This window comes from Choloepus didactylus, chromosome 10 (assembly GCF_015220235.1).
Source record: "Choloepus didactylus isolate mChoDid1 chromosome 10, mChoDid1.pri, whole genome shotgun sequence".
Classification (NCBI taxonomy): domain Eukaryota; kingdom Metazoa; phylum Chordata; class Mammalia; order Pilosa; family Megalonychidae; genus Choloepus; species Choloepus didactylus.
Window position 1 is genome coordinate 38,762,636 of NC_051316.1, and position 23,052 is coordinate 38,785,687.

The following is a 23,052-nucleotide window of genomic DNA, read 5'->3' on the forward strand; positions in this document are numbered from 1 at the left end:
AATCAAGTAAAGGAGCACTGTGTTCTCACTGTGAGTTTCATGGACACAGTAAGTACAATTCATGGTGCCAGGAATAAGGTCTTAGTTTTGACTAATGAGGTCAGATACTCAGTTCATAGTTTACATTTTCTTGACAGTAAACATCCTTGTAATTGCCATTATCTCTAAAGTATGTATAATGCTTTTCAGTTCCTATCATTCCTGTTTTGAAGAAACTGAAGTTAAGTGACTTCCCCAAGGTTCTACAGTCAAGAAGGGACAAATCCTGGCTTGGCTTCCTTTGCCCTATGCTAATTTTTTTTTTTTTTTTTTTTTTTAAACTCACTATAGCTGTGCAGTAAAGAAATCATCAAAATGGGGCTATACTTTCCCTGCTGGAGCTGGTAGGCTGACCCTAGAATGAAATAATTTCTTTTGTTTTAAGAGCTTTTAAAAAGTATTACAGTTAGGACTTAAAATAAGACGGAGCAATTTGATTTGAACAGCAGTTAGATGTGCTGAATTGAATCTAGTGAAAAACAGTTTTAGGAAAAAAGTATCTAGTTGCATATACTAAAACTGTCATAACAAACAAACAAAACTTATTATCTGCCTTAAAAAGTACTCCAATTACATGGCTTTGAAATGAGAAGCTCACATCTATTTAGGGAAAATTCATTATATTTACCCTAGCATCCTCTGGGGTCTTGAAGTTAATTATTTTTCCAAACTCTTTGGCATGGAATACAGACTTCACCCGTTCCTATAAACAACAGAATAAGAAATTTCTGTGGTAGAAATAAAATCCAGTTAAAAAGAAATCCAGTTGTAGAAATAAAATCAAGAAATGTTTATAAATTTATACAGTTTTATAAATCTGTCCTTAAAGCATCCATCTTATACAAATCATAACCTTAAAAAAGCCAGGAGTTGAAAACCAAGAATATCAAAGAAACAGACAAAAGACTAAATTCTAATATATCCTTTATCACCAAAGCTGAAGGAGAGATTTCCATAAAGGTTGACACAGAGGATGGGAGCAGAGCCACTGTTTTTCCTCTCTAAATAATTTCTCAGACCACTTTTGATATCTGGACACAGGATCATGATCAAGTCTTGCTCAAAAACATACACACATCTGCATTTGTGTATATACATATATACATATAAACACATAAATATGCATGCACATATGGGTGTGTTTATCTGTATGTAACTTTTGACATTTTAAGCCAGTCATGTAATAAGAATGTAACTTTAAATCAATGAAATAAGGGTGAGTCCTAGATCCTATATTATTATCTGTTTTTTTTATATGCCTCAATATTCTGTTCAGTATTTGTGGGGGAGAACTGTCTAACAGAAGATGGTTAAGTATTTGAGGGACAAATAGATAGCAGTAGGATTATTGAGGAGGGTGGTATTTACCTCTGTGACTATAGGTAAAGTAACAGTAGAAGCATGGTGGAGATTTTACCAGTCTAAAAATTTTTATAAGTAATTTAAATATGCATGCAAATGTGGAGACTAGAAGAAATCAGATTCTTTTATTTAAAAAAAAAAAAAGATGATTGCTGACACAAGGCATCATAAGAAGTGGAAAGAGAAGAAATCAAAGAGATAAAGATGAAGTGCTATCCTTGGTGGGGGAAAAGATAAGAAAAAAAAAGCTAGCAAAGCAGTATAGGCTAGAGCAGAGGCTAATATCCACATTTCATATAGAGCTGCAGAAACTTATATTTTTCTGAGTGAATCAGAGAAATTATCAATGGGTAAGTTGGTCTAAGATCCTCAAGAACTAATATACAGTCTATTCAAGAGCTTCCCCTTTGCTCTGAAATGAGTGATAAGATTGGAGAAATGGTCTTCATTGTTGAACACAAGGCTCAGGGGCAGTTCTTTACTACAGGCCAGCCTAGAAGATATCTTTGTTTTTGCCTGGCTGGGTTCATTGCCTCTTCTGGTAATAATTTCTTGGTTTTCCTTTGGGTAACTATTTCTTAACTTCTCTCACTCCAAATAACTCAGATGGAGCTGACCCCTCTTTCTTGCCTGCATCAGGGTGATTCCATGACCCTCACCTGACCAACTGGCCCATTCCATCCCTGTGGCCAAAATGACTAGTTCAGGAATGAGCAAGTGACCAACAGTAGCCCAGTGAGACCCAGTGAGAAGCTTTCACTCTGCTGAGCTAGTAAGATATAAGCAAGAAACTTTCGTGGGCCATCAAGTCACCACAGGATGGCCTGATTGAGAATGAAGCCAACAGAGAAGAAAGTAGAACCTAGAGATGGAGATGGGGGGAAAGGAGGGCATCTGGGAGCAAAGGAAGAGAGGGAGAATAATTGCTAACGATGTCATTTGAGCATTATCTAAGTTATAAGATACAGACTTAATGTTTTCAGTTACATAAGCCAATGAAATCCCTCAAAAACAAAACAGAAAAACTTACTTGGGCTGGGTCACTTACAACCAAAATATTTCTGACTAATAAAGCCAGTGTTAAGGTGGCCCTGCACATAGATATCTGGCCAAATAACTTGAGGCTACATACATTATTTCATATTCTATTGTATCATTTGGTACTTAGCACATTCATTAAAACTTGCAATGGATACTGAGTCTCTGTTGATTTAAAAATCATGAGCAATTCACTGTTTTATATCAAAGTCCAAGTACCAGGCAGTATACTAACCACAAGTAGTCAAAGTAGAGTAAGAAATGGACTCTGCCTTCAAGAAGATGATAATCAGATTGGGAAAATGAAATATTAACCAATAAAAAAAAGAAAGTACTAGCAACAATTCACTATGAGAGACCTAACTTTTTCAAGTGTCCTTTGGTTAGATTTTCAGAGAAAAATATTTTATGGAGAAACTGTTATTGATTTGAGGTGTACAAATGGCATCTCATTTTAGTACCTTGGACAGCAGTGCTGGTCTAGCATTGAATATAAAATGAGGGCCCAGGAATTTTACTGTCAATGTTAAAGCAAAGAAAGTAGCACATTTTTTTCATGGCCTAGATTTCTTTTCTTTACATCTGAGTATGAGAGCAGGTGTTTAGGAAAATCATGTCAAGATTAAGCAACATCTATAAAAGAGGTAGAAAAGTTACAAAAGTAAGGCCTATTTCAATGCATTATTTTCAGTTCCAAGTTTTCAAAAACAAACAAACAAAAAAAACTATTCAACCTACCTTGGCTTCAATGCGCAATCTTCTCCCATGAACAATGAATGGCTTTTTGGTAAACTCATCAAAACTATACTGCCACTCACATGTAAGCTGTCCAAATGTTCCTTTGGTGACAAACAACACACCACTACAAAAAAATAAAAAAGAATCCATTTAAAAATTGAGACATTCATACCCCAAAACAGCAGAAAGCACATTATTTCCAAGAGCACATAGAACATTCACCAAGATAGATTATATTCTGAATCATAAAACAAATCCTAATGAATTTAAAAGAACTGAAATCATGGAAGTATGATATTGGATCAAAATGGAATAAAACTAGAAATCAATAACAGAAAGGTAAGAATATTTCCTAAAGTTTGGAAATTAACATACTTCTAAATAATTCATGAGTCTCCACAAAGAAAATAGAAGACATATGAACTGAATGAAAATGAAAACACAACATAAAATCTATGAAATGTTATCCTGTACTCATAAATTGGAAGACTGTCATTAATGTAATTAAGTTGCCAATACTACCCAAAGTGATTTACAGATTCAACACAATCTCAATCAAAATCCCAACAGCCTTCTTTGCAGAAACAGAAATGCTAATCATCAAATTCATATGGAAGGTTAAGGGCCCCAGAATGGCCAAAACTATCTTGGAAATGAACAAAGTTAGAGGACTCACACTTCCTGATCTTAAAACGTATTACAAAGCCGCAGTAATCAAAACAGAGTGGTACTGGTACAAGGACAGAAATATAGAGATCAATGGAATAGAATGGCATGTTCAGAAATAAATCCATACATCTATGGCCAAGTGATTTTTGACAAGGTTTCCAGGTCCACTCAATGGGGAAAAAATACTCTCTTCAATAAATGATGCTGAGAAAGCTGGATATTCATATTCAGAAGAATGAAAGTGGACTCTCATCTTACAACATATACAAAAGTCAACTCAAAATGGATCTGTGACCAAAATAGAAGAGCTGAAACTCTTAGAAGAAATATGGGGAAATGTCTTCAATTCCTTGTATTACGCAATGGATTCTTGGCCTTTACACCAAAAGCACAAGCAACAAAAGAAAAAAAATAGATAAATAAAACTTCATCAAAATTTAAAACTTTTGTATATTTGAGGACATTATCAAGAAAGTGAAAAGACAACCTACAGAATGGGAAAAAATATATGGAACCCATCTATCTGATAGGGGGTTAATATCCAAAAATATAAAGGATTCTTACAACTCAACAAAAGGAAAAACAATCCAGTTAAAAAATGGGTAAAGGACTTGAATAGACATTTTTACAAAGTAGTTATACAAATGGCCAAAAAAAAAGCAGATGAAAAGATGCTCAATATCATTCGTCATTAGGGAAATGCAACTCAAAATGACAAGATACCACCTGATACCCACTAGAATGGCTATTATTTTAAAAATGGAAAGTAAGTGCTGGAAAGGATTTGGAGACATAGGAACCCTATGTTGTTGGTGGGAATGTAAAATGGTGCAGCCACTGTGGAAAACATTTTGGTGGTCCCTTAAAAAGAAGTTATCATTCATATGACCCAGCAATCTTACATCTAGGTATACAGTCAAAAGACATGAAAGCAGGGTCTCAGCTGTTTGTTCACCAATGTTTATAGCAGCATTATGCATAATATCCAGAAGGTGGAAGCAACCCGAGTGTCCATCCAACAAACAAAAAATGGTATATACATACAAAGGAATATTATTCAGCTGTAAAAATGAATTTCTGTACATGCCACACTATGGATGAATCCGGAAGATTTCATGTTAAGTGAAATACACCAGATGCAAAAGACAGATATTGTATTATTTCACTTCTATGCTTGAGAGAGAGAGAGAGAGAGAGAGAGAGAGACTAAAGAGACAATGTCAATTAAATGCAACAGAAAAGCCTGGACTGGATCTACTAATGGAGGAGAAAAAAAGGATATTACTGGGACAACTGAAAAAATTGGAATATAAACTGCATGTTTTATATGGTTAAATGTTTTTAACTTCCTAACTAAAATGCGGTTACATAAAAGTGTTCTTAGGAAACACATTTTCTAAGTGTTCTTAGGAAATACAAAGTAAGTATTAAGAGTTAAAGGAGCATGAGGTATACAATGTACTGAAAATAGATCAACAGAACAATAAATGCGGCAAAACGCTAAAAGTTGGTAAATCTGGGTATCTGGATAAGGAGTATATTGGAATATTTGTATTGTTTTTATATTTTATTTGCATTATATTTGTTCTTTTAAGTTTGAAATTATTTCAAATAAAAAGTTAAAAAATTTGTGAGATGCAGCTAAAAGAATGCTTGTGGGGAAACTCATAGCATAAAATGTTCATATTAGGAAAACTGAAGCACTTATAATAAAATGAAATAATGAAGGCAATTTACAAGAAAAAGGGAAAATTTACAGAACAAAATTATCAGCTATTATTCCGGTGAACTTTCATGTAATCAACACTTTGGAATAAATGCTTTTAATACTAAGGTTCCATGTGACATATTTTCCCAACCTACATTGGAGAAGAGCTTTCCTAGTAATGTTGAATATAAGAACCAACATGTTGAGATCCTTGGGGGTTTTCACAGTGAAGTCAAGTCCTACTTACTGTAAATTGTCATAGGTGACAATTCTAAAAACCATCTTCTTAGACTTTATTTTAATCAATTGTTGTTTTTCCCCATTTTGAGAGAACAAATTAAGAAATAAAAATGTTTCTATTTAGTCCTTCCTTCAAAGGCCTTTCTTTTCCAGCTCTTCCTTCTGGTTAAAATATCAACTGTTGGTGCAATCAGAAGTTTCCTTCAAGTACCATATTCTAAAAGTTAATAAAGTTTAACAACTGCCTTCCGGTTGGGAAGGAAAAGGAGAAAGCTAATCAGAATTTCTACCTTTCACCTCAACCTTGTGTCTCCGATCACCTCTTTGACCAATAGTGAATTACAGAGCTTGTCAGAACAAACCTAGCAGTATTCTAGTACATCTCCAACCATGGGAAAAATCAAAGATCGGCTAAACTTCTAGTACTTCCCACTCCTGATTCAAAGATCCTTTATTCTCAAACTTGAGAGTTGGAAAAAAGGAAATTCTAAGTATAAATATCACCTTTCAATCAACTACAACTAGTGTGCTTCCTGTACTCTGAAAAGTACATGTGGCCTCATTTAAAGAGGTCTATTACGTTGAAAGAAGACAACTTAAAAAATGTTGCCAGATTTGGAAACTAACAAGTTTTGCAACTGACTTATTTACTCTGGTAAGTCACTTTTTCTTTGGTCAATGGAGGGGGGGAGTTAATAAAAACATATAATTAAAAATTGCTATGAACAAAAATGACTACTGAGCACTGTCTGTAAATACAGAAGTTTGGAAAAAAATTTACCATGTAAATTATGGTACACACTTCTAAATGAATACTAATCAGTCTTTTAAAAATTAAGAAATATCTCTACATGCAGACATGGAATAATCTTTAAAATACAGAGCTTAAGAAAAAATTAAAACAAAGTAAGGTTAGTATATATAACATACTCCTATTTGCATTAAAAATACACTTAAGTGTATGGTTTTATAGGCATAAAAAATTATAAGGATACAAAAGAAACGGGTAAAAGTGGATGCCTCTGGGAAGACGAACAGAGGGAGTGGGCATCTGGGTTGGAATGGAAGCTTACTTTTACATGTATACCTTCTATCCTGTGGTGAATTTTCTACTTTGTGTTACATTCTAAATAAGAAAATTAAGAAAGTGATATATAAAAAAATAAATAATTAAAAAATTAAAAAAATTTAAAAAAAATAAAAACAAACCACCAAACAAGAAAGTGATATAAATTTTAGACTCAGAAATTAGGAATAAAAACATTAAAATGACTCAGTAGTCAACTTGCACCAAGATGTTACTATAATTTCACTTTTTTAATAGTGAACAAAACCAGATAGATTTATTAACCACTCCTTTCTATTTAGCCAAAACTGCTCTCCATTAGCCACATAGTCACTCTCTGCCATCCAGAAATGTCTGTATTAGTACATACATCATTCCTTCCCCCAGATTAACAATTATGAGGCTTGAAAACACTTGCCCTTTTAAGGCTATGCACTACTATGTATTTTTTCACACACCTTCTACTTACTACAGGTCTATGTGAAGAATTGGCTGTAGCTGAGCATATCCACATGAAAATTATCTGCTTCTTGCTCTATATATCTATGAAGGTGAATTTGTATGTATTCTAGTGAGTAGACACCACCAGAAGACTGCTGACTTCTGGATAACCTGATATTGTGTACTTCTGCAGAGGCAAAGACTGGTATTAGGCAACTCTTGAGAAAAGAGCTTTATGGGAATTTCTGTACCTGTTTGATTTGGTTGAAACCAAATTTAAAATATTTTATATATAATCACGTTTGTATATGACTGTGGGTTTATCTGTACACATGAAAAAGACTAACCTTGTATTCATTTAAGGTTTTAGGAACAAGGCTTGTAGGGTAAGAGAAATCAGAATTAGCAGGAATCAGTGTGACTGAGAACGAAAGGTGAAACTGGTTTCATCTCATGAGTAGCTGTCAGTTGACTCATCAAATTACATTAGAGGAAGATGAATAAAAGCAAGTTACCTTTTGGTTATCATTAACATATCTGTTTTATTGATCATGACATGGGTAAAATATTTGTATTTTGCAAATCTTCCATTTTCCATTACCTAAAAAAATGTGAGAGAGAAAAATTGAGAATATTCCTTTTCTAATGCATGTAATGCCTTACAGTCCCCCAAAAAGCATTTTTCAATGAGGGAAGACCATTAACAGACTTATTAAGTATACAAATATCATCAAAAAATTAAGTATTTACAAAACATTGCAGTTTCCTTTTTAAAAGCATCTACTTGCACTGCTTTTTTCAAGATTATTCAATTGCAGCCACCTCATGTTAGACTTTTAGAATATATTATCTTACAAAGTTTGAATGAACCTATTGACGTTATTAAGCTATTACACTCATTTTTATCTTGGAAACATATATTAGTATTTGATCACATCTGTACAAAAACATATATAAATAACTAGCATATTTAAATATACATATCATGCAAATTACTATAAGCCCCCTGCCTTGATTCTTCGCTGGAAATTCCTTATCTGCTATACAGACATATCTATCATTGCCAATATTACAGTTCATTCATAAATAAGGGGCAGAGATTTTCTGGACAAATGGAGGAATCCCAGGGCCTACTTAGTCTCTACTTTACTTGTCTACTTTACCTTGTAAGTTTATTTTTAAGACCATTAAAAATAAAACATTAAAACATTGTTTTATGTAACATTGTCTGTCAACTACTCATTGCTCCAGAAAATATAAAGATAACCATATAAATGAAATAATTTGCCATTTTGTTATTCTGTTTTTGATACCGTTTGCTCTGAGGATGGAATTAATTTGGCTACCTAAAATATACAGTAGGCTACAATGATTTTTTAAAGGCAAGCAACTGTGTAAAGCTCTCAAGGAGGATTATGTTAAGAATTTTGCCAAAATGTTAGCAATCTTGAGGAAATTCCAAAATAGAATAAAGATTTCAGAAAATTGTGTTCCATGAGGCTGTATCAGCAATCTAAAATTATTTAGCTTAGAAGAAAGCTTCATGATTTCACAATAATCTTGGTATAGAAAACTGATATGAACAGTCTTCAATTCTACTGGAGACAGAGTCAAAAAAAAAAAAACAAAAAAAAACAAAAACAAACTACTAAAGCAGCAGGGTGAAGTTGAAGTATACAGATTAACTGCTAGAATTTTCTAACATCAAAGATTATACAATATTGAGGAAATAATATCTTTAGTATTCGCTTGTCTTGTAGGTTGGGCAAGTAAACAAAAACACACTGGATTACAAAAGAAAAAGGGACATACTAGAGATTAAGAGGAAATCAGTAAGAATTAGATAACATAACTATGCAAAGAATTTGAGAAGCACCTAGAATTGGATCATGTTTTAAGAAAATATAAATTAAGAGAAAGAAGCATTAAATACTGGAGAGGAAGAATACATGTTATTTGCAGACAACAGTATATCTTGAAAACCCAAGTACATGAAAACCAGCAACTTCTGTTAAGTTTGTGTGTAAATGTTTCTTTTTTTATAACTGTCGTAAACAGGATTTTTTCTTCAATTTTCCAAGTTGACTACTATTTATAAAATAATGTACAGAATTTATGTGATAAAAGCTATATTACACTACTGAGGGGAATAAAAAGTAGAAAAATGGAAATCCATGTCTTTTTCTTGGATATAAAAATTCATTATTATAAAGATGTTATTTTCCCCCAATTAATACACATACATACGCATACACATTCTCAATGCAATTCCAGGATTTTGGGAGGTGGGGGTTGTGGGGTAGGGAGAGTGATTTGACAAAATGATTCCAACATTTAACTAGAAAACTAAATACATTATGAAAGAAGAATGAAAAGAATACCTCTGTCACACTTTAATATAGTTTATCAAGCTGCAGTAGTTAGGCAGCTTGGTACTTGGTGGAAATTTTATAAGGAATATCAATGGAAAGAATACAGATTCTAGAAATTGGCCAGAATGTCTAAATGAATTTATAAAATCCTAGATAACTGAATGTAGGAATTTATGAAATCAAGACAGCATTTCAGTGGGTAAAAGCGTGTATTATCAAATAAATGGTGTTTCAGGCAACTAGGTGGCTAAAGTTGGATCCCTACTTCTCTACATCAAAATAATTCCATAAGGATCAATGATTTAAGTACACAAATGAAACTACAAAAGTATTGGAAAGAGTAAACATTTTAATAATCCTGAAGTGGGAAAGGCCTAAAAATAACACAAAATCCATAAAATATAATGTAAAAATGGCTAAGTACATGAAAATTAAATACTATTGAATGGCAAAACAATAAACAGAAATGAAGTAAAACAACAATACAAAAATTAATGGACAAACTGGGAAAATATTTGTCAATACAGAGCTATAGAACTAATTTCATAGCATTAAGAATTTAGCAATATGAATAAACCAAAAAAAGAAAAATGAGTAAACCAACAGGAAAATGTGTAAAGGGTACGAACAAGTATTCAGTAAAAACAAAGATAAATGTCTAACCAAAAAACATATGGGAAAATGTCAAATTTAACACAAAAAATCATATCAATTGAAAACAAATATCCCCTTTGAGTCAGCAATTCCACTGCTAGTGTTTACCTTATGCAAATTATGCCAAGATACACATGTAAGAATGTTCATGGCAGTATTACGTTAAACCAAAAATCTAAGCGTTCATTAGTAGGGAACTGGTTAAATAAATTACGGTATATTCATACAATAGAACATTTATCAAGTCATGAACAAGAGGTAGATCTGTACGTACTGCCATAGAAGGGTGTATAATATATTAAGTGAGAAACAAATTACAGAGCAGAATGAATGGGAGGAAGTAAAGGAGAAACAAACATACACACATTTATATATGCATATGAAACCTGGGGAAGAGTACACACCAATCTGTGAACAGTGCATACCTCTGAGCTTGGGAAAGGTAATGTGGTGTGGGAGTGAAACCTTTCTTTTCCACATTAAACATTTTTTTGTTCTGTTTTTTTGGTCTTTGAAAATTTAGCTTGTAAAATATTTATTCTCTTTTTTTCTATGAAGCTAAGTTTAAAAATAAAGAATACAAATGTTGCTATTGTCAAAAACACAAACACTGGTACAAATCAAGAGTATTTATACTTCATGGCTAATAACCTTCTAATAATTTTAAAGCTATGGTTTAACTCCAAGTATCTATTTTCTATCACAATATTATGTTAAGTTTGGGCTTTGCAGTTGAGCTTGTCACTCCTCACTTTGCACAGACTCTATTTAATCTAGTCTGTGCAAATAAGCACTTAAATCAGTTTCAGTAAGACAGGAGTCTCCAGTAAATAAATAATCAAATAGCTAAATACTCAAAGACAAAGTAATTCATACAATACCTTCTGTCATTTATCCAACACCTTAAATGCAACATATGAAAGATGAATGGACATGGCAGTCGACTTTGATTATAATAAACTGTATCCTTAGTTATTAGAGTGTATTCATTTGAATAATATCGAAGATAACTCCTTACAGAGCAGTTTTGGTGGTCAGTCTCCATCAAAAGCATACGAATACAGAGTAAGAACAGCATTATAAGCAGAAGCTAAAATATTTGGAACTAAATCAATAGGAGCATGGGAGTGTGCTAGCTTAAGCCATGATCATCTTCCATCATGTTGTGTAAAGAATCTGCAAATTTCATGCTTCCGTAATTTCGTTCCTAATTACTTGACTTTAAAAAAAAGTATATATATTTCATAGAATCATAATGTATTATTTCAGAAAAAAATAACAATTTTAGACCTGAAAGGAATGTGACAGTTTTTCCAAACCAATGTCTTTCTTTAACATGTGAAAAAAAGCTGAGGTTCAGGTGTCTTAGCCATCTAATTTTTACAATAACCTTGTGTAATTAGGTAAGATTGGGTTAAATGACTTACTTAGGGTCATTTTGTCAGTTGCAAAACCAGGTCAGAAAACTGGCTTCTTCACTTTTATTTCCAGTGCTTTTCCCACTAAACCACATTTCCTCTTGCATCACCCACACTTCCCCCATGGTAAATCGATGTCTTCCATATCCCTGGATGCTGGTGGTAGTTAAGGCAGGCTTTTAAGGCAGCTCAGGATGGCTGAATATTTTTAGATCAACAATGCCCAAATAGTTTAATGTCAATATTCTACCTTTGCCCATCCCCAAAAGATGCTAGGAATGCATGTTTCTACTAAAATGGTTTGTGATACTCTTTAAAATAAATGAAGAATTAACAAAATCAAGGATAGGAATCATTACGTAAGGCTGAACCATCAAGGGATTAACAGTAGCCATACTTTAGACACTGTAGCCTCATTTATATGCTTTAGTGTTGAAGAAAAAACAATTTTTACTTTACTCATTAAATGTTTACACGAATCACCTATCACTGAGAACTTTTTGAAAGAAAGAGAGAGACACAAGGGAAATTGCATTCATTACATATAACTGTCAAAATCTGCAGGTTACTCAAAATATACAGTTATTGTTAAAGGGTACTGTTTGCATTGAGAAAAGATGAGTATGTAAACCTTAGTTTATTAGATATTAAAAAAAATCTAAACCAAATGATCTCATATTTAGTAACACATAGAAAGCAGGAAATTGAAGGGCAGTGGTGGGAAGGTTACTCTCATCCATATTTCTTGTCAGCTAAGTGCAAATATTTTAGAAAGAGAACATATCTAGAAACTACAGTAATGCAGAAAACATTACTAATAAATCTCAAATCATCCAAATGTCATGAGGTATAATTTTGTAAAAGAAATATTTCTGAAAAATTAAAGCAAACTAGGACAAGACAGGAACTCACTAACATGGAAGGCTTAAGTCCCAAACAACATAAAGTGCTAATCATTCATGGAGAAATATTTTTAAGAAATTGGGTAAAGATACATAAACACATGGTTCAGGTAGATTTATAAATAAATGAACAAGCAAATAAAATCTGACCAATATATGACTCCTCTGGAAGACATAATCATCTTATAGAGGTATGCTTTTTTTTTTTTTTTTAAGATAGCAACATTGGGATAAAATGAACCTGAAATGCATCTCACCATAAGATAAAGTAAGAGTAAGAATGGTATCAAGAAAGAAAATCTACTGGTTAACAAATATGGATTTATAGATTGGTTAATTGGAATAATCAGGAGATGATGGGGAAAAGGGAATAGAATCAATTTATCAATTAAGCTTACTGTTAAAACCAACAAAATTCAGGGAGATAAGTGTAAAATAAAATGGTAAATGCCACCATTTCTCAATTATTTGTGAAGTAACTAAGTTTAACTCCCTTATAGTTACCTGATAAAGATTTAGGAATAAAAAATTCTTTGCTAATTCACTTTTAATCTGCGAGACTTGAGGGCATGGCCAGGTAAAACAAGGCATTCAACCAAGTTTTGTGATCAAATGTAGAACTTTATTACCTCAAAGCTCAAAGACTTCATAGATAATAATACGTACTTAACAATGAAGTAGCATTTAGCTTATTCTGTGAGGCAAGAATGTGCCATCAAATCTAAAATGGAATTAGCCTTTATTTAATCCTTCATACTTTTGTCTCCTAACTTCCTAAAGAGCTATTCTAATTGTCAGCCACAGCATAGGCTATGCCAATAGCTTAGGGCAGGAAACCTGAATATAAACCTTTGACACAAAATGAAGTAAAAGTAAACGACTGTGGGCGGGGCAAGATGGCAGACTGGTGAGCTGTATGTTTTAGTTACTCCTCCAGGAAAGTAGGTAGAAACCCAGGAACTGCGTGGACTGGACACCACAGAGCAATCTGACTTTGGGCATACTTCATACAACACTCATGAAAACGTCGAACTGCTGAGATCACCGAAATCTGTAAGTTTTTGCGGCCAGGGGACCCGCGCCCCTCCCTGCCAGGCTCAGTCCCGGGGGAGGAGGGGCTGTCAGCTCCGGGAAGAAGGGAGAACTGCAGTGGCAGCCCTTATCGGAAACTCATTTTACTGATTCAAACTCCAACCATAGATAGACTGAGACCAGACACCAGAGAATCTGAGAGCAGCCAGCCCAGCAGAGAGGAGACAGGCATAGAAAAAAAACAACATGAAAAACTCCAAAATAAAAGCGGAGGATTTTTGGAGTTCTGGTGAACATAGAAAGGGGAAGGGCGCTGAGGCGCATATGCAAATCCCGAAGAAAAGCTGATCTCTCTGCCCTGTGGACCTTTCCTTAATGGCCCTGGTTGCTTTGTCTCTTAGCATTTCAATAACCCATTAGATCTCTGAGGAGGGCCCGTTTTTTTTTGTTTTGTTTTTTTTTTTGTTTTTTTAATCCTTTTTTTCTTTTTCTAAAACAATTACTCTAAGAAGCCCAATACAGAAAGCTTCAAAGACTTGCTATTTGGGCAGGTCAAGTCAAGAGCAGAACTAGGAGAGCTCTGAGACAAAACGCAATAATCCAGTGGCTGAGAAAATTCACTAAACACCACAACTTCCCAAGAAAAGGGGGGTGTCCGCCCACAGCCATCATCCTGGTGGACAGGAAACACTCCTGCCCATCGCCAGCCCCATAGCCCAGAACTGCCCCAGACAACCCAGTGTGACGGAAGTGCTTCAAATAACAGGCACACACCACAAAACTGGGCGTGGACATTAGCCTTCCCTGCAACCTCAGCTGATTGTCCCAGAGTTGGGAAGGTAGAGCAGTGTGAATTAACAAAGCCCCATTCAGCCATCATTTCAGCAGACTGGGAGCCTCCCTACACAGCCCAGCAGCCCAGAACGGCCCTGGGGGGACGGCACTCACCTGTGACATAGCACAGTCATCCCTCAACAGAGGACCCGGGGTGCACGGCCTGGAAGAGGGGCCCACTTGCAAGTCTCAGGAGCCATATGCCAATACCAAGGACTTGTGGGTCAGTGGCAGAGACAAACTGTGGCAGGACTGAACTGAAGGATTAGACTAGTGCAGCAGCTTTAAAACTCTAGGATCACCAGGGAGATTTGATTGTTAGAGCCACCCCCCCCCTCCCTGACTGCCCAGAAACACGCCCCATATACAGGGCAGGCAACACCAACTACACACGCAAGCTTGGTACACCAATTGGACCCCACAAGACTCACTCCCCCACTCACCAAAAAGGCTAAGCAGGGGAGAACTGGCTTGTGGAGAACAGGTGGCTCGTGGACGCCACTTGCTGGTTAGTTAGAGAAAGTGTACTCCACGAAGCAGTAGACCTGATAAATTAGAGATAAGGACTTCAATTGGTCTACAAATCCTAAAAGAACCCTATCAAGTTCAGCAAATGCCAAGAGGCCAAAAACAACAGAAAATTATAAAGCATATGAAAAAACCAGACGATATGGATAACCCAACCCCAAGCACCCAAATCAAAAGACCAGAAGAGACACAGCACCTAGAGCAGCTACTCAAAGAACTAAAGATGAACAATGAGACCATAGTACGGGAGATAAAGGAAATCAAGAAGACCCTAGAAGAGCATAAAGAAGACATTGCAAGACTAAATAAAAAAAATGGATGATCTTATGGAAATTAAAGAAACTGTTGACCAAATTAAAAAGATTCTGGACACTCATAGTACAAGACTAGAGGAAGCTGAACAACGAATCAGTGACCTCGAAGATGACAGAATGGAAAATGAAAGCATAAAAGAAAGAATGGGGAAAAAAATTGAAAAAATCGAAATGGACCTCAGGGATATGATAGATAATATGAAACGTCCGAATATAAGACTCACTGGTGTCCCAGAAGGGGAAGAAAAGGGTAAAGGTCTAGGAAGAGTATTCAAAGAAATTGTTGGGGAAAACTTCCCAAATCTTCTAAACAACATAAATACACAAATCATAAATGCTCAGCGAACTCCAAATAGAATAAATCCAAGTAAACCCACTCCGAGACATATACTGATCACACTGTCAAACACAGAAGAGAAGGAGCAAGTTCTGAAAGCAGCAAGAGAAAAGCAATTCACCACATACAAAGGAAACAGCATAAGACTAAGTAGTGACTACTCAGCAGCCACCATGGAGGCGAGAAGGCAGTCGCACGATATATTTAAAATTCTGAGTGAGAAAAATTTCCAGCCAACAATACTTTATCCAGCAAAGCTCTCCTTCAAATTTGAGGGAGAGCTTAAATTTTTCACAGACAAACAAATGCTGAGAGAATTTGCTAACAAGAGACCTGCCCTACTGGAGATACTAAAGGGAGCCCTACAGACAGAGAAACAAAGAAAGGACAGAGAGACTTGGAGAAAGGTTCAGTACTAAAGAGATTCGGTATGGGTACAATAAAGGATATTAATAGACAGAGGGGAAAAATATGACAAACATAAACCAAAGGATAAGATGGCTGATTCAAGAAATGCCTTCACGGTTATAATGTTGAATGTAAATGGATTAAACTCCCCAATGAAAAGATATAGATTCGCAGAATGGATCAAAAAAAATGAACCATCAATATGTTGCATACAAGAGACTCATCTTAGACACAGGGACACAAAGAAACTGAAAGTGAAAGGATGGAAAAAATTATTTCATGCAAGCTACAGCCAAAAGAAAGCAGGTGTAGCAATATTAATCTCAGATAAAATAGACTTCAAATGCAGGGATGTTTTGAGAGACAAAGAAGGCCACTACGTACTAATAAAAGGGGCAATTCAGCAAGAAGAAATAACAATCGTAAATGTCTATGCACCCAATCAAGGTGCCACAAAATACATGAGAGAAACACTGGCAAAACTAAGGGAAGCAATTGATGTTTCCACAATAATTGTGGGAGACTTCAACACATCACTCTCTCCTATAGATAGATCAACCAGACAGAAGACCAATAAGGAAATTGAAAACCTAAACAATCTGATAAATGAATTAGATTTAACAGACATCTACAGGACATTACATCCCAAATCACCAGGATACACATACTTTTCTAGTGCTCATGGAACTTTCTCCAGAATAGATCATATGCTGGGACATAAAACAAGCCTCAATAAATTTAAAAAGATTGAAATTATTCAAAGCACATTCTCTGACCACAATGGAATACAATTAGAAGTCAATAACCATCAGAGACTTAGAAAATTCACAAATACCTGGAGGTTAAACAACACACTCCTAAACAATCAGTGGGTTAAAGAAGAAATAGCAAGAGAAATTGCTAAATATATAGAGACGAATGAAAATGAGAACACAACATACCAAAACCTATGGGATGCAGCAAAAGCAGTGCTAAGGGGGAAATTTATAGCACTAAACGCATATATTAAAAAGGAACAAAGAGCCAAAATCAAAGAACTAATGGATCAACCGAAGAAGCTAGAAAATGAACAGCAAACCAATCCTAAACCAAGTACAAGAAAAGAAATAACAAGGATTAAAGCAGAAATAAATGACATAGAGAACAAAAAAACAATAGAGAGGATAAATATCACCAAAAGTTGGTTCTTTGAGAAGATCAACAAGATTGACAAGCCCCTAGCTAGACTGACAAAATCAAAAAGAGAGAAGACCCATATAAACAAAATAATGAATGAAAAAGGTGACATAACTGCAGATCCTGAAGAAATTAAAAAAATTATAAGAGGATACTATGAACAACTGTATGGCAACAAACTGGATAATGTAGAGGAAATGGACAATTTCCTGGAAACATATGAACAACCTAGACTGACCAGAGAAGAAATAGAAGACCTCAACCAACCCATCACAAGCAAAGAGATCCAATCAGTCATCAAAAATCTTCCCACAAATAAATGCCCAGGACCAGATGGCTTCACAGGGGAATTCTACCAAACTTTCCAGAAAGAACTGACACCAATCTTACTCAAACTCTTTCAAAACATTGAAGAAAATGGAACACTACCTAACTCATTTTATGAAGCTAACATCAATCTAATACCAAAACCAGGCAAAGATGTTACAAAAAAGGAAAACTACCGGCCAATCTCCCTAATGAATATAGATGCAAAAATCCTCAACAAAATACTTGCAAATCGAATCCAAAGACACATTAAAAAAATCATACACCATGACCAAGTGGGGTTCATTCCAGGCATGCAAGGATGGTTCAACATAAGAAAAACAATCAATGTATTACAACACATTAACAAGTCAAAAGGGAAAAATCAATTGATCATCTCAATAGATGCTGAAAAAGCATCTGACAAAATCCAACATCCGTTTTTGATAAGAACACTTCAAAAGGTAGGAATTAAAGGAAACTTCCTCAACATGATAAAGAGCATATATGAAAAACCCACAGCCAGCATAGTACTCAATGGTGAGAGACTGAAAGCCTTCCCTCTAAGATCAGGAACAAGACAAGGATGCCCTCTGTCACCACTGTTATTCAACATTGTGCTGGAAGTGCTAGCCAGGGCAATCCGGCAAGACAAAGAAATAAAAGGCATCCAAATTGGAAAAGAAGAAGTAAAACTGTCATTGTTTGCAGATGATATGATCTTATATCTAGAAAACCCTGAGAAATCGACGATACAGCTACTAGAGCTAATAAAGAAATTTAGCAAAGTAGCGGGATACAAGATTAATGCACATAAGTCCGTAATGTTTCTATATGCTAGAAATGAACAAACTGAAGAGACACTCAAGAAAAAGATACCATTTTCAATAGCAACTAAAAAAATCAAGTACCTAGGAATAAACTTAACCAAAGATGTAAAAGACCTATACAAAGAAAACTACATAACTCTACTAAAAGAAATAGAAGGGGACCTTAAAAGATGGAAAAATATTCCATGTTCATGGACAGGAAGACTAAATGTCATTAAGATGTCAATTCTACCCAAACTCATCTACAGATTCAATGCAATCCCAATCAAAATTCCAACAACCTACGTTGCAGACTTGGAAAAGCTAGTTATGAAATTTATTTGGAAAGGGAAGATGCCTCGAATTGCTAAAGACACTCTAAAAAAGAAAAACGAAGTGGGAGGACTTACACTCCCTGACTTTGAAGCTTATTATAAAGCCACAGTTGCCAAAACAGCATGGTACTGGCACAAAGATAGACATATAGATCAATGGAATCGAACTGAGAATTCGGAGACAGACCCTCAGATCTATGGCCGAGTGATCTTTGATAAGGCCCCCAAAGTCACTGAACTGAGTCATAATGGTCTTTTCAACAAATGGGGCTGGGAGAGTTGGATATCCATATCCAAAAGAATGAAAGAGGACCCCTACCTCACCCCCTACACAAAAATTAACTCAAAATGGACCAAAGATCTCAATATAAAAGAAAGTACCATTAAACTCCTAGAAGATAATGTAGGAAAACATCTTCAAGACCTTGTATTAGGCGGCCACTTCCTAGACTTTACACCCAAAGCACAAGCAACAAAAGAGAAAATAGATAAATGGGAACTCCTCAAGCTTAGAAGTTTCTGCACCTCAAAGGAATTTCTCAAAAAGGTAAAGACGCAGCCAACCCAATGGGAAAAAATTTTTGGAAACCATGTATCTGACAAAAGACTGATATCTTGCATATATAAAGAAATCCTACAACTCAATGACAATAGTACAGTCGGCCCAATTATAAAATGGGCAAAAGATATGAAAAGACAGTTCTCTGAAGAGGAAATACAAATGGCCAAGAAACACATGAAAAAATGTTCAGCTTCACTAGCTATTAGAGAGATGCAAATTAAGACCACAATGAGATACCATCTAACACCGATTAGAATGGCTGCCATTAAACAAACAGGAAACTACAAATGCTGGAGGGGATGTGGAGAAATTGGAACTCTTATTCACTGTTGGTGGGACTGTATAATGGTTCAGCCACTCTGGAAGTCAGTCTGGCAGTTCCTTAGAAAACTAGATATAGAGTTACCATTCGATCCAGCGATTGCACTTCTCGGTATATACCCGGAAGATCGGAAAGCAGTGACACGAACAGATATCTGCACGCCAATGTTCATAGTAGCAGTATTCACAATTGCCAAGAGATGGAAACAACCCAAATGTCCTTCAGTAGATGAGTGGATAAATAAAATGTGGTATAACACATGATGGAATACTACGCGGCAGTAAGAAGGAACGATCTCGTGAAACATATGACAACATGGATGAACCTTGAGGACATAATGCTAAGTGAAATAAGCCAGGCACAAAAAGAGAAATATTATATGCTACCACTAATGTGAACTTTGAAAAATGTAAAACAAATGGCTTATAATGTTGAATGCAGGGGAACTAGCAATAGAGAGCAATTAAGGAAGGGGGAACAATAATCCAAGAAGAACAGATAAGCTATTTAACGTTCTGGGGATGCCCAGGAATGACTATGGTCTGTTAATTTCTGATGGATATAGTACAAGCAAGTTCACAGAAATGTTGCTATATTAGGTAACTTTCTTGGGGTAAAGTAGGAACATGTTCGAAGTTAAGCAGTTATCTTAGGTTAGTTGTCTTTTTCTTACTCCCTTGTTATGGTCTCTTTGAAATGTTCTTTTATTGTATGTTTGTTTTCTTTTTAACTTTTTTTTTCATACAGTTGATTCAAAAAAGAAGGGAAAGTTAAAAAAAAAAAAAAAAAAAAAACAAGGAAAAAAAAAGATGTAGTGCCCCCTTGAGGAGCCTGTGGAGAATGCAGGGGTATTCGCCTACCCCACCTCCATGGTTGCTAACAGGACCACAGACATAGGGGACTGGTGGTTTGATGGGCTGGGCCCTCTACCACAGGTTTTACCCTTGGGAAGACGGTTGCTGCAAAGGAGAGGCTAGGCCTCCCTATGGTTGTGCCTAAGAGCCTCCTCCCGAATGCCTCTTTGTTGCTCAGATGTGGCCCTGTCTCTCTAGCTAAGCCAACTTGAAAGGTGAAATCACTGCCCTCCCCCCTACGCGGGATCAGACACCCAGGGGCGTGAATCTCCCTGGCAACGTGGAATATGACTCCCGGGGAGGAATGTAGACCTGGCATCGTGGGACGGAGAACATCTTCTTGACCAAAAGGGGGGTGTGAAAGGAAATGAAATAAGCTTCAGTGGCAGAGAGAATCCAAAAGGAGCCGAGAGGTCACTCTGGTGGGCACTCTTACGCACACTTTAGACAACCCATTTTAGGTTCTAAAGAATTGGGGTAGCTGGTGGTGGATACCTGAAACTATCAAACTACAACCCAGAACCCATGAATCTCGAAGACAGTTGTATAAAAATGTAGCTTATGAGGGGTGACAAGGGGATTGGGAAAGCCATAAGGACCACACTCCACTTCATCTAGTTTATGGATGGATGAGTAGAAAAATAGGGGAAGGAAACAAACAGACAAAGGTACCCAGTGTTCTTTTTTACTTCAATTGCTCTTTTTCACTCTAATTATTATTCTTGTTATTCTTGTGTGTGTGCTAATGAAGGTGTCAGGGATTGATTTGGGTGATGAATGTACAACTATGTAATGGTACTGTGAACAATCGAAAGTACGATTTGTTTTGTATGACTGCGTGGTATATGAATATATCTGAATAAAATGAAGATTAAAAAAAAAAAAAAGTAAACGACTGTATCTTAAGAGATGTGAATTGTCACTAACTGGTTCAACCAAAACAGTCTTGAGAAAGGGTAGAATTAAGCTCATGACATAATCACGTGTACTGATAACAACAGACCATCAATTAACCCACCTGACTGTTTCCAGAAGTAGAGCAAGAGTGGGTAGATAAGGAATAATATAAATACAGTTATAAGACACTCATTAAAGCAATTATGGTAGAACTGCTACTGAGCAACATCTATTGATCCATACACTAGAAAACAAAATTTCTTTTAAAATACTGTATAATTCACAGATGTCTGTGAATGACACTGTGAAGATCTGACATTATAGGGTTGGCCTCTAAAGTGGCATATGCTTCAAACACCAGAATAATAAAGCTCACTACAATTATAAGCTCATGAGGGATGAGGAGGACTGCTATCTTCAAGCTGTAACCCATCAATAAGAGTGTCTGATACATAACAGGAGTTTAACAAATACTTGCAGAGTGAATGAAAATACAGCATGAAATTTTTTCTTTGTATTCATATAAACTATGTTACAGAATCAAGGCAGCAAAAATTAAATTATACCTCTATAATTATAAATTTTGTTCTTCTGGTAATTTTATATTTCAAAGTAGACTGGCAATTTATTCCAGAAAAGTTAACTTCATATCATATAGCCTCTCATATTTATATTCCAACATTGCTATCTTCATGAGATTCCTAACCAAAATGATTGTCTCAGACTCAAAATGCAACAAAATGTCTATGTTTGTATCTATCCATAATATTTTCTATACAACTCTTTATGATGGCAAATTTTCACTGAAAAATTGCCATTACAGTTCATTAGAGTGATCAGAAGAAGTGACTAAGATATCAATTTCATTTGAATTTATAAGTAAAGATTCTTAACTGACAAAAAATGTATATATGGTGCTTCTTTCTTTCATAGATAACATTAAATTTCATTTTTAGATGAATGAGGTCTCCAATCTAATTCTGTATGAAAATGAATTGTTTAATTTGGCAACAGGAGATGCCCTTTCTTTCACAGGACATGTGGCAAAAAATAAACTTTTTTTAACTGATAGAAAAAACTCTTTTAACAACATTATTGTTAGTGCACATGCCAAAAAAAAAAAAAAAAAAAAATCGGAATGAGCTTTACTAAGCTCACATTATGCTGACAATTTTTGTGTCTAAAGTAATCATGGGAAGTTATAAGGTAGAGCTTCAACATAGCAAAAGAGAAGTCATGAGTTGAGTATTAAGTCAGAATTTAGAACCATTAGTTCAGTGAAGTCCAAAGATTTACTGCAGTTTTACCTCTATTCACATGTCCTTGATAAGAAGAAAGACTCAAGTTCAAACTAACTGAGCTTAACATTCGGGAATTTCTTTCAAACCTAAAATGTACTGAATTTTCCATTACAATGATATTTATCCTTCCTTAATATACTTACAAATTTAAGGGATGCAATGATGACAAATTTTTGAAAGAGATTTAGAAATCAAATGAGTTTCATTCAAATTAATGCATTAAAAAGATTCTAAATTAATAAACACATTTCAGAATTGAGAGGAAATCTTAATGTCCTCTAAGTGGAACCATCCCCTTCAGAGGAAGACATAATTATAGCTAAGTCTAATTCAAAAAGTAATTTTGTGTAACACTGGAAGGTTCCATGTGGGATGAATTACATCATTTGG

At 35.2% G+C, this 23,052-nt stretch overlaps 1 protein-coding gene across 1 annotated transcript in view; it reads right to left on the reverse strand.

Moving 5' to 3' along the window:
* The window catches only part of VPS13A (vacuolar protein sorting 13 homolog A), a 275,242-nt gene that overhangs the window by 7,090 nt on the left and 245,100 nt on the right, over nucleotides 1–23,052 (reverse strand). The window contains exons 63-65 of the mRNA XM_037798536.1: nucleotides 7,817–7,902; nucleotides 3,178–3,301; nucleotides 668–742 (exon numbers count right to left, since the gene is read on the reverse strand). Coding sequence (XP_037654464.1) covers nucleotides 668–742; nucleotides 3,178–3,301; nucleotides 7,817–7,902 — 285 coding nt within the window. The remainder of the gene's footprint in view (nucleotides 1–667; nucleotides 743–3,177; nucleotides 3,302–7,816; nucleotides 7,903–23,052) is intronic.